At 38.1% G+C, this 12,081-nt stretch overlaps 1 protein-coding gene across 2 annotated transcripts in view; it reads left to right on the forward strand.

The window, feature by feature from the left end:
* Positions 1-215: 215 nt before the first annotated feature.
* LOC132405812 (cation channel sperm-associated auxiliary subunit delta-like) overlaps positions 216-12,081 on the forward strand; it is a 59,112-nt gene continuing 47,246 nt past the window's right edge. For both annotated transcript variants that reach the window (XM_059990811.1, XM_059990812.1), the window contains exons 1-2: positions 216-270; positions 7,765-7,841. In XM_059990811.1, the coding sequence (XP_059846794.1) occupies positions 241-270; positions 7,765-7,841 (107 nt within the window). In that variant the 5' untranslated portion in view covers positions 216-240. The remainder of the gene's footprint in view (positions 271-7,764; positions 7,842-12,081) is intronic.

The raw sequence follows: 12,081 nt of genomic DNA on the forward strand, positions 1-12,081 counted from the left end.
CAGATTGTCAACTGATAGAATGTCCACAAAATACACTGCATGTTCTTTTACTTTTTGTATTATTTACAAAAACACATAATAAAATGCGCAAGTTCTGTACGCGTACAATATCAAAATAATTAATTACCTTTCCAAAGAATAAACTGTCTTTTTCACATTTTTCAATGGGTGATTTTTAAATCATCATTGGTTTATGTCCTTTTTTTTATTAGTGATTGGAAATACGTGTACTCTTTAAATATGGAAGATGATTCATTTCAAAAAGAACATGTAAGTAAACTTGCAAAGATCTGTTAATAACTATAATAATGGAAATTGCTGGAAATGCTCAGTAGGTCAAGTGGGATGTGTGAAAAGAGGAATGTAGTTAACATTTAAGGCCAAGGATTGAACTGGAAAAAAATGGGAGATAAAGCAAGTTTGTAAATGGCATAATTAATGATGCTGCATGATGAAAGGTAGCAAGAATATGAGGTGAAGGCAAGTGTGGAGCAATCAGAATTGAAATCAGGTGTAATATCATTGACATATGTCATGAAGTTTGTTAACTTTGCAGCATCAGTACAATGCAATACATGATAATAAAAGAACTGTGAATTACAGCAAGTTAAATTAAATTAGTGCAAAAAAAGGAAATAAAAAAGTAGTGAGGTAGTGTTCATGGGTTTAATGTCCATTCAGAAATCTGATGGCAGTAGGGAAGAAGGTGTTCCTGAATCATTGATTGTATGCCTTGAAGCTTCTGATGGTAGCTTCCTTCCTGATGGTAGCAATGAGAAGAGGGCATATCATAGATAGAGGTGGTCCTTAATGATGGACACTGCCTTTCTGAGGCACCACTCCTTGTAGGTGTCCTGGATACTACAGAGGTTGGTGCCCATGATGGAGATGACTAATTTTACAATTCTCTGCAGCTTATTTCAATTCTGTGCAGTAGCAACCCCCCCCCTCCCCCAAACCAGGCGGTGATGCAGCCAGTTAGAATGCTCTCTTCGGTGTATTTGTAGTAATTTATGAGTGTTTTTGGTGATACATCAAATCTCCTCATACTCCCAATGAAATATAGCCACTGTCTTGCCTTCTTTATAGTTGCTTCAATATGTTGGCCCCAGGTTAGGTCCTCAGGGATATTGACACCCAGCAACTTGAAATCACTGATCCCTCTATGAGGACAGGTGTGTCCCCTCGTCTTACCCTTTCTGAAGTCTGCAATCATTTCTTTGGTCTTACTGATGTTGAGTCCAGGGTTGTTGCTGTGACACCTCTCAGCTAGCCGGTAATTTCGCTCCTGTTCACTGTCACCATCTGAGATTCTGTTGACAAAGGATGCAGTGGAGCTGAAAATGCAAAATAATTATCTAAAATTATTAAAGGAAGTTGGAATAAATACTGAAAATCTGAAATGAAATGTTGATTATTTGAATTTTTTGAACCTATTGTTAAGTCCAGAAAATTATAATGCACTGGTTGGAAGAGATGGGGTTCTTAAGCTTGAATTGAAGTTTATGGAACAACATCAGAGGCTGAGGAGGTGCAGTCTGAGTGGGAATATGATGAGAAGTAAAATTATCAACAACTGGAATCTTGGTGTCATTTTTGTAGATTGAATGGAGTACAGCTGTTTGAACAATCTGAAGTTTGGCTTCTGATGTAGCAGAGTCCATATTATGAGTATTGCATGCTGCTTACTAAATTGAAAGAAGTTAATTAGTACTTTACATGGAAAGCACTTTTGAAGCCCTGAATGATTAAGGAGGAAGAAATGAAACAGGGTTTGCTTCTTCTGCTTGAGATGTTGCTATAGGAAGTGGTTGTGATGTAGGAGAAGGGGAGTAGTGAACCAAAGTGTCTTGAGAATTTGATCCCTGGGGATGTTGCAGTATAGGCAGAAGAAGATGTGGTGGTGATAATATCACTATGGGCCACCTCTGAAGGATATAAAAATATTTGCAGCTTGAATCCTATAATTAATATGTCACATGATATAGAAATTGCAATTTGTAATTATAGATATTAAAAGGAAAGGGAAAATGGAGGCTTACACCATTTTCTCCTGGGGAGTCTTCATCCTTTCGCATTCCCTTATTTTACCATCACTGACTTTTCTCTTCACCTTAAAAGCATACCTGATTTAAGAATATTCCTGATTCCAATGTGAAGTCATTACCCTGAAGCATTAACTGTTTGTCTCATAACAGATGCTGCCTGTCCTGCCAAGAATTTCCAGCAATTTTTGTTTTTGTTTTAGATTTCCAGGTTCTGTAGCTTTTTGATTTTTGTGTACACACCTTGGTTGAAGAATGTCCCTTGTATAATATTGACAACAAGAAAATTGTATTCCACCACAATTTTAAAAGTATCTGGATACACATTTGGAGAGCCATAACCTACAGGATGATAGACTTACTGCTGGAAGGCAGGTTTTCAATCAGTGTAGCCACAGTGGGCTGGATAGGTATCAGGGACTGCACAGTTTCTCTAATTATTAAATCATAATTTACTAATGATTGCCAAATGTTTAATTCTATTTGAAACTCAAGATAATACAGCAGCATATGGATATATGTGTAAATACTTAAATAAAATACAGGCATGATCTGATAAGTGGCAAGAAGCAATGGTGTCTCATGCTTGTCAGGTAATGAGTATCTTCATTGAATAGCATTACCACTGACACAAGAAAATATGCAGATTGAATAGCATTACCATTGACAGATTTCCCAAATCAGTATCCTAGGCTTCATCAATGACCAACAGCTCACCTGGGGCAACTAGTTAGAGGATTGGTATTAGAGTCATGGGACACTACGGCAAGGAAGCAGTCCTTTCGGCCCATCTAGTCAGTGTTTAACCATTAATTTGCCTAGTCCAATTGACCAGCACCTGGACCATAGCCCTCCATACTTCTGTCATCCATATACCTATCCCAATTTCTCTTAAATGCTGAAAATGACCCCTCGTGTGCCACTTGCATTGGAAGCTTGTTCTACACTCTCACCATCCTCTGAGTGAAGAAATTCCCCTTTATATTCTCCTTAAACATTTCATTTTTCATTTTTAACCCATGATCTCTAATTGTAGTCTCATGCAACTTCAGTGAAAAAAGCCTGTTTGCATTTACCCTATCTATACCTCTTTTAATTTGGTATATCTCTCTCAAATCTCTCCTCAGTTTTCGACGTTCCTGGGAAAAAAAGTCCTAATCTATTTAGCCTTTCTCTATAACTCAAGTCTTCCAGTCCCAGCAACATTCTTGTAAATTTTCCCTGTACTCATTCAATTTTATTTACATATCTCATGCTAGTAGGTGACTAAGACTGCACACAGTACTCCAAATTAGGCTTCACCAATGTCTTGTACAATTTCAACGTAACAGCCCAACTCATGTATACAATATATTGATTTATGAAGGCCAATATTGCAAAATCTTTCTTTATGACCCTATCCACCTGTGATGCTACTTTGAAGGAATTATGGATCAGTATTCCCTGATCACTCTGTTCTACTACATTCCTCAGTGCCGTACTTCTCACCGTGTAAGACCTACCCTGGGGTTGGTTCCCACAAAGTGCAACACTTCACACTTGTCTGCATTAAATTCCATCTGTCATTTTTCAGTCCATTTTTCCAGCTGATTCAGATCCTGCTTGAAGCTTTGATGGTCTTCCTCACTACCCCGATTCTTTGTGTATCTGAAAATTTGCTGATCTGGTTTATTACATTAGTCATCCAGATTACTGATATAAATGACAGATAACAATGGATTTAGTACTGATTTCTCCTGCACTCCACTAGTCACAGGCCTGCAGTCAGAGAGGAAACCACCTTCAACCACTCTCCAGTTTATCCCACAAAGCTAATGTCTCACCTAATTTACTACCTCATCCTGAATGCCAAGCGATTGAACCTTCTTGACCAATCTCCAATTTTGGAATGGAACCTTGTCAAAAACCTTGCTAAAGTCTATGTAGAGACAATACCCACTGTCTTGCCTTCATTAACTTTCTTCAAAAACCGCTATAAGGTTGGTTACCATGAAGCCATGCTGTCTATCCTTAATCAGTCCATATCTATCCCAATACTTATATGTCTGGTACCTTAATACCTTCTAATAGCTTTCCCACTACTGATGGCAGCCTCACTGACCTATAATTTCCTGGCTTATTCTTAGAGCCTTTCTTAAACAACAGAACAACATTTGCTATCCTCCAATCCTTTGGCACCTCACCCCTGCCTAAGGATGTTTTAAATATCTCTACTAGGGCCCCTGCAATTTCTGCACTAGCCTCCTAGAGAGTTCAAAGGAACACCTTGTCAGGTCCTGAAGATTTATCTACTCTAATGTGCCTCAAGACAGGAAACACCTCCTCCTCTGTATTCTGTATATGGTCCATGACCTCACTGCTGCATTTCCTCACATCTATAAACTCTGTCTGTCTCCTGAGTAAATACAGAAAAAAAATCATTTAAGATCTCCCCTATCTCTTTCGGCTCCACACATAGATAACCACTCTGATAATTCACCGGACCAATTTTGTCCCTTGCTATCCTTTTGCTCATAATATATCTGTAGAAGCCATTAGGATTCTTATTAACCTTTTCTGTTAGAGCAACCTTATGCCTTCGTGTAGCCCAGTCACAAGAGCAAATCTGCTGTGGCTGGAAATCCAAGTAATACACACAAAATGCTGGAGGAACTCAGTAAGCCAGTCAGCATCTATGGAAAAGTGAATAGTTGACATTTTGGACTGAGACTCTTCATCAGAACTGATGTAGGGTCTTGGCTTGAAGCATTGACTATACTCGTTTCCTTAGATACTGCCTGGCTTGCTGAGTTCCTCCAGCATTTTGTGTATGTTCCTTCTTGTAACCTTCCTGATTTCCTTCTTAAGTGTTCCCTTGCATTTAATAATACCCCTCAAGTACGACATTTGTTGCTGCCTGTCTATACCTGTTATGCACCTCCTTCCTCTTCTTAACCAGGGCCTCAATACCTTTCAAAAACCAAAGTTCCATAAACTTATTATCTTAGTCTTTTATTCTGACAGGAACATATAAACTCTGTACTCCCAAGATTTCCCTTTTAAAGGCTCCCTCTTACCAAGTGCACTTTTGCCAGTAAATAACCTGTCCCAATCTAAATTTGCCAGATCCTTTCTGATACTATCAAAATTTGCCTTTCTCTAATTTGGAATCTCAACCTGAGGACCAAGCCTATCTTTTTCCATGTAACTCTCTCATTAGGCTTATAGCAAATTCAGCTTGTTGACTAACTCTAGCTAATGGCTACTTGACTCAGCATCGCATGGATGAAGGTGAGAAGGCCACCTTCAATAAGCAACACAGTCTAGGGTCAGTATTATTTGGGTTCAAACAAACAGGAAAATTGGAATGTTCTGATGATAGAATGAAAATTGTGGTGAATGCTGTGTAAATACTGCCCCATGCAAAGTTATCCTCCACCAGGAAATAACAGATTGTACATTGGCATAAAATTTACTAATATTCCAATTTTAGCAGTTAACAGACCAAGATAAAGAAAAAGGACCCATCACAGTTAAAGCAGTCTAAATGTGCACATAAGCATTGGAACTAATTTCTGTAGTAGCTAGGTGTATCACTCTACTCATGGTGCTGAAACCCCATCATCAACCACAGATTGAACTTCCCTTAAAGAATGTCATAAACAAACTGGCTATCTCAGAAGTATTGGCACTTAACTCCATTGAACCATTTGTCTGCACGAAGCACTCCTTGCAATAAGGTCTTCTCTTCGGGTGGGATCCTCCAAGTGTCTTCTCCATGTTTCCCAACCAAAAGACTCCAAACCAGACTACAGAAATCTGATTCTGCCCAGTTCTTTTGAATCTTTCATGGCCTCCCACTGGACAAAATGTTACAATGTGTTACCAACAAAAAAAAACACAATTGGCTGACACAACATTCCTAAGTTGGGCAAATGACTCCTTATCTCAGTTGAAGCTGAAACACTAGGTCTATAAAGCTTAACTAACAGAACACACTGCATAGGCAAAAAACCACTAAAGTAAAATGCCTAACAGCATAGCAGTAGAAATACAATTTCAACCAGGGCATTACATTCATAACTACCTTTAAACTAATCTCATTATGATCACAAGATGCAAGTGTTCCCTACACAAACTTCAGTCACCTTCTCTGTCTCATTCCCTAATAGAAGATACGGTATCGCAGTCTCTCTAGTTGAGACTTCTATGTATTGATTAAGGAGAATTTTCTGAACATATTTGACAAACTCTTTTCTATCTAGACTTTTTATAATATGGGAATTCAAGTCTATATATGGAAAGTTAAAATCTATCATGATGCTTATATTTCTTGCAACAATCTGCAATTTCTTTACAAATTTGCTCCTTTAAATCACATGGACTGTTGGATGGTCTATAATAAAATCCCATTAATGTGGTCATACCTTTCTTATTCCTCAGTTCTACCCATAAGTCCTCACTAGACAAGCTCTTCAATCTGTCCTGACTGAGCACTGCCGTGGCATTTTCCCACAAAAGTAATGCCAACCCTCCCCTTTAATCCATTCTGCTCTGTCACATATAAAACAATGGAACCTCAGAACATTGAGCCATCAGTCTTGCCCCTCCTGCAACCCAGTCTCGCTAACGGCCTTAATGTCATAATTCCATGTGCTGATCCATGCCTAAGCTCATCCACCTTTCCTACTATACTCTTTGCATTGAAATATATGCAGCGCAGAACGTTAGTCGCACTATGCTCAACTTTTTGATTCCTGAACTTGTATGTAGGTTTAACAACATCTTTCTCCACAACCACTGCACTATTTGTTCTGGTGCTCTGGTTCCCATCCCCCAGCAACCCGAGGTTAAACTCCACTCCCCCTCCCCACCCCTGTGTAGCACTAGCAAACCTTCCCTGTAAGTTATTAGTTCCCCTCCAGCTCAGGTGCAAACTATCTGAACAGGTCACACCTACCCCAGAAGAGAGGCCAATAATCTATAAACCTGAAGCCCTCCCTCCTGCACCAACTCTACCTATTAAACTGTATGATCTTCCTTTTACCTAGCATGTGGCGTAGGTAGCAATCCTGGGATCATAACCCTGGAAGTCCTGACATTTAACTTAGCATCTAACTCCCTAAACTCTGCAGGACCTTGTTGCCTATCTACCCATGTCATTGGTTCCAAGGTGGGTCACGACCTCTGGCTGCTCATCCTCCCACTGAAGAGGACCAGTTATACTTTTGCATTAAAATTTATGTTTGTGTTTTGCTTACCTGATACATTTAGCTGGATTTGCAGCTTTATGCTCTTTCCTCTGTGCTATAATCTCATAAAATATAATTAATATTTAATTTTTAGAATCCTAAAATATCAAAAACTATCTTTTAAGTAATGATATATTGTTAGTGTTAGACTTCCTAGGCATCAAGAGATACAAAAATTTTATTTCATGGTTTACTCTTGCTTGCCTTCAGGGAGCGATCAACATTTTTAGATTATTTTTGGATAATTAGTGGTTATTTTAACAGTTTGGTTGTTTGGTTGCATTATTGTATTTGTTGAGTAGGTTTGCAATATATTTTTGTGGTGCAGTTTGTTGCATTTATCAGTACTCTCTCCATTTTAGTTTGTATAAATTAAATTTCTCTTTTACCCTCTCTGTTCAACACATTATATATATAGAAGCAACATCATAGTAGTTTATGTAATATCTGTGATGGTTAAGAATTGAGTGTATTTTACTTCCATACAGGATTTGTTAGAAGTTGCAGTCAATTTTCAACGGTTAGTCGCCCATCCTTGTAACCGAAATGTTGCTCTTTATGTATGGTAAGAACTTATTTTTGAAGCATCATGGACAGAACTGAATTTTATGTGATGCATTAAATAAGTAAACAAATTATAGAAGTAAATATTCCTATTTATAAACCCATTAATTTATAATCTAACAAGAACAAAAAAGATAAATAGAATCTCTTTACATAGATGTGAGTAGGTTAATCTTTCTCTACTCTCCTTTGGAGTTGCTTGCCCTTGCTTTCTCTTTTCTAACTTTCTCTCTGCCTTTAAGAATTTAGTGCCTTTTGTATCCTTTACATTTTTATCTTCCATCTATGTCTCTCTCTCCTCTGATGATAATGCAGTTCGCAATAAATACAAATTTTTTTGTTTCCTTTTTTATGTCTGCCATTGATGCAGCCAGAATCAGCCTTTATATGGAAAATAAAGACCAAAACATAGGGTGAACATTCAATCAGTTAGATAGTAATAGATGTGGTTTGTTCAAAGCTGTATATTCTTTACACCAGTAAAATTAAACTAATATTCAGAGTACTTCTAAAGGTATCAAGGTCTGTGTATTATTTGGCTTCACAATTACATCTGTTATTGTATTTGGTGCTTGTGATAGTTTCATTGTGATCTACCATTTATTAGGAATTAAATAGATCAAAGGTTCACTTGTGGGTAAAGCTTGTGCAGTTTAGATAATATGTAAAGGTATATGTGGTGTCAGACAGGGATGTAGGGTGGGGTGGGTCAGCTGCCGGTAATCACTTGATAGTAGGTCTGAGATCATTAGCCAAGAAGAGTGTTTGCTGAGTTGGGGCTTGATTACTATTTAGCAGGATGTGGGGAGGCAGAGGTTTGGTGCTAAGGTTTAGGTAGTTCTGTCAATTGCTGAATTGATTTGGGATGAGTTGGAAAAAGGATGTGTGTCTGATGGGACTTGAAATTATTATGGGATCTTTTACAACCTGATGAATGAGAGAATTGAATCCCATAGAGTACAGAGATTAAAACCTTTCCTGATTCCATTTAACCAATTTATTTATATAACAAAGATGCCCTCTGTATTTATTGGTCCAGTTGGAGGAATTGAAGCATAAAAACAAATCAATTGACAGTGATTCAGCAATATTTTTGATAGCTGACTCATTACATCAACCTGCAGTTTGCTGCTTACCACATCGTTTTATGAGTTACCTATTAATGAGTGCTCTATTAATGGAGCACAGATTTTTATGAAGAACAGGTGTCATTGCATCTACTAGGATTTAATACTGGAATGTTGCTATGACAACAATTACAACATTGCCAAGAGCATATTGGAAGATACTATCAGCCTGCTCAACTTGGATGACAGAAAGACAAAGGTGACTCTGAAGAGAGTTATGACCTTCTGGAAGTTTCTCGACTGCATTATTTTGTTTAGTGCAGGAAAAAAACAAAGCCTGCTTGTGTTATTCAGGATTTCCAAATTGCAAAGAGATTCTCAGGAACCAGGAAGTACTCCCATATACACCTGAGAGATTCTTCAGCAGGCATCATCTTCCTTCACATTCGTTACAGATCCACCTATCACATTTATAAAATTAGTTCCATTATTTATTTATCTTGCAACATCTGAGGGACTACTAAAGGATGGCATTTTGTTTAAAGTATTCTGAATGCCACACAAAATCAGGTTTTCTTAGTGAAAATCCATTCTATTAGTGTTTTGGACTTAACAGATGTCAAAAACTTAAATACATTTGATGCACACTGATACTTGATAATTGATAATTTTGTAGTCGGTTGAGTTGAAAGTACATTACAAGAATTTGGATGTGGCTAGATTTGGCAGACTGTAATGCTGAGGTTAAGGAATTGCTTTGTAAGATTCACATTTTAAGAGAGAGAAGTTCATTTCCAATCAGCTTAAATCATTAATTTGATTTGATAGCATTGAATCATCCAAGACACACAGATGGTTCAAGGGTCCAAAGAAGAATTAACTTAATTTCTTTTATCCACTCTGAAGTAATGCCTTATACACTTCTGGTCAATGGATCACTGCTGACTTGGTCATATAGCTTTGAAGTCTGTGCAAAAATAAAGCCTTAGAATAGGGTTAGTATTGAGTATATGCTTTCAGTCTTTCATAGGTATCAGTCCTTCAAAGGATGCTGTCATCAAACAGGAAGAGTTTTACAAAAAATATACTTGGTAGCAGATGTCACAAACATTAATTGGCTGAACTACAGTGGAGGTTTTGAAATAGTTTCAGTTATTTCACATTAAAGTGCTGCAGAATACTGAAATATGCATCCCTTTGATCTTGTGACTTTTGAACTAATGCGTTTGCCGTTAACATTGTTAAAGGATTACCATAAAGATTACCATAATTCAGCAGCTACTTTGATATATACACTGGAATAATCTATGGATCTGATAAGAAAAGGAAAAATATTATTTGTTATGAACATTTTTATGTATCATAAGCAATATAAAATATCAACAGAAACATAAAGTTTAAGTTGTACACTTTAGTATTATTCCTTAGTGACCACCTATAGTGAGTTTTAAAAGGTTAATGCTATGTCTTGATTACTCCTCTGTGGAGGTAGTTTGATTGCTGGAAAGCTGCTTCCTTTATCTCCAAGTCTGCTTGATAAGATGTCCTTGATGAATGTCCAGAAGGAACTAATCCTCAAATTGGGCTGGATTCCACCTACCTTTCTTGCCAATTGAGGATGGCTGGTTATTGGGCATGTTACTGTTGTGGTGAACTACGTGTGCCTGTCTGGACACGCCCCCTGCTGACTGCTCCTGTGGCTCCTCCCACAGGCCCCTGTATAAAGGCGATCTGAGGCCTATGCTCGGCCTCAGTCTCCAGGACGTAGTATGATGGTCACTCACTTCTGGTTCCTTCCAATAAAAGCCGATATCTCGCCTTACGTCTCAGAGTGAGTTATTGATGGTGCATCAACTGTATATGCTGACTTTGAGAAGGGGATCTGTCCTGGGCCCACACATTAATGCAGTCACAAAGAAGGGTTGCTAGCGGCTCTACTTCATCATGTGAGAATTGGTATGTCGCCAAAGTATCTTGCATGCTTCTATAGGTGTATGGTGAAGAGCATTCTGACTGGTTGTATCACTGCCTGGTATGGAGACTTCAGTGCACAGCATCACAAGAAGCTGTTGAGGGTTGTAGACTCAGCAGCTCCATCACAGGCACAATCCTCTTCAAGGATAAGGGCATTTTAAAGAGTCAGCATTCAAGAAAGCAATATAATTATTAAGGACTATCTGTGTAAGCCTAATTTTATTCATCACTTGCAGTGTCAGTTTTGAATGTGGCCCAATGATGTGTTTGGTGCAATAATGCATATTGCTCTTCATTAGCAGCCCCTTCCTCTCCTGTAGTCTTCACCATTTCTTGCTTCTCTGTTGAAGGAAAAGGGGGGCTACTCATACTCATCAAAGAATATTAAAAGGTAAAAACAAAGTGCATCTAAACTACCTTAACAAAAATAAGGCAGCACACTGATGCGAAAGGTTGTTGGTGAGCCCATCCAGAAGATTTCTAGATTGTGTTTGTAATTTAGTAATCCCTGTGCCAATCAGGAGGCTTGATTGGGTGTTGTGCCTCCTTTTGCCTAGTGGGCTTCCTCCCAGTTATATAAGTTTCAGTCTAATGGGGCAGATAAAAGACAGACTGAACATTGTTTTTATTAACGAAACATTGACCCGTGCGTAGAAAGTTCTTTCTCTCTGTCCCTGTCTCTCTTCTGCCCACTTCCCATGATAGTCCCCCTTCTCTGTGATAAACATAATGTTTGACTGTCACACACTTTAAGGGCTTATGGCCTTGGTAGTTGCACACACCAAAATGTAGTGTTGATTTGAGGAGCTCTGTTTGATATCCTTGAAGGTCATGTTTCCATGCTGTTTTTTTTGGGTGAAAATTCACTCTTTGCTGCTACATACTTTTGATCTTTTGAATGAGAACTGATTTGGCATTAGTGCTGTGTTCAACAATACTTTAATGTACCAAAAAAAAAATGTGGTCATAATTTAGGCTGAGACCGAATGGCACAGTTCTGGCTACAAAAAGCAGGATAAGTCCAGCCCAACTAAATACCTCTACATCTGACTTCATTCATTTGTCAAATTAATTAAAGTTGTCAACAGTACTGATCAATGAGCACATGGTTAAATATGTTTTTAGATTTGTCAATGTGATAACTAACTCAGTTGGACTAGAAATGCTTTTCATAGACAGAATATACCTGGATATTTTTCT

The sequence above is a fragment of the Hypanus sabinus genome, chromosome 16 (genome assembly GCF_030144855.1).
Source record: "Hypanus sabinus isolate sHypSab1 chromosome 16, sHypSab1.hap1, whole genome shotgun sequence".
NCBI lineage: Eukaryota > Metazoa > Chordata > Chondrichthyes > Myliobatiformes > Dasyatidae > Hypanus > Hypanus sabinus.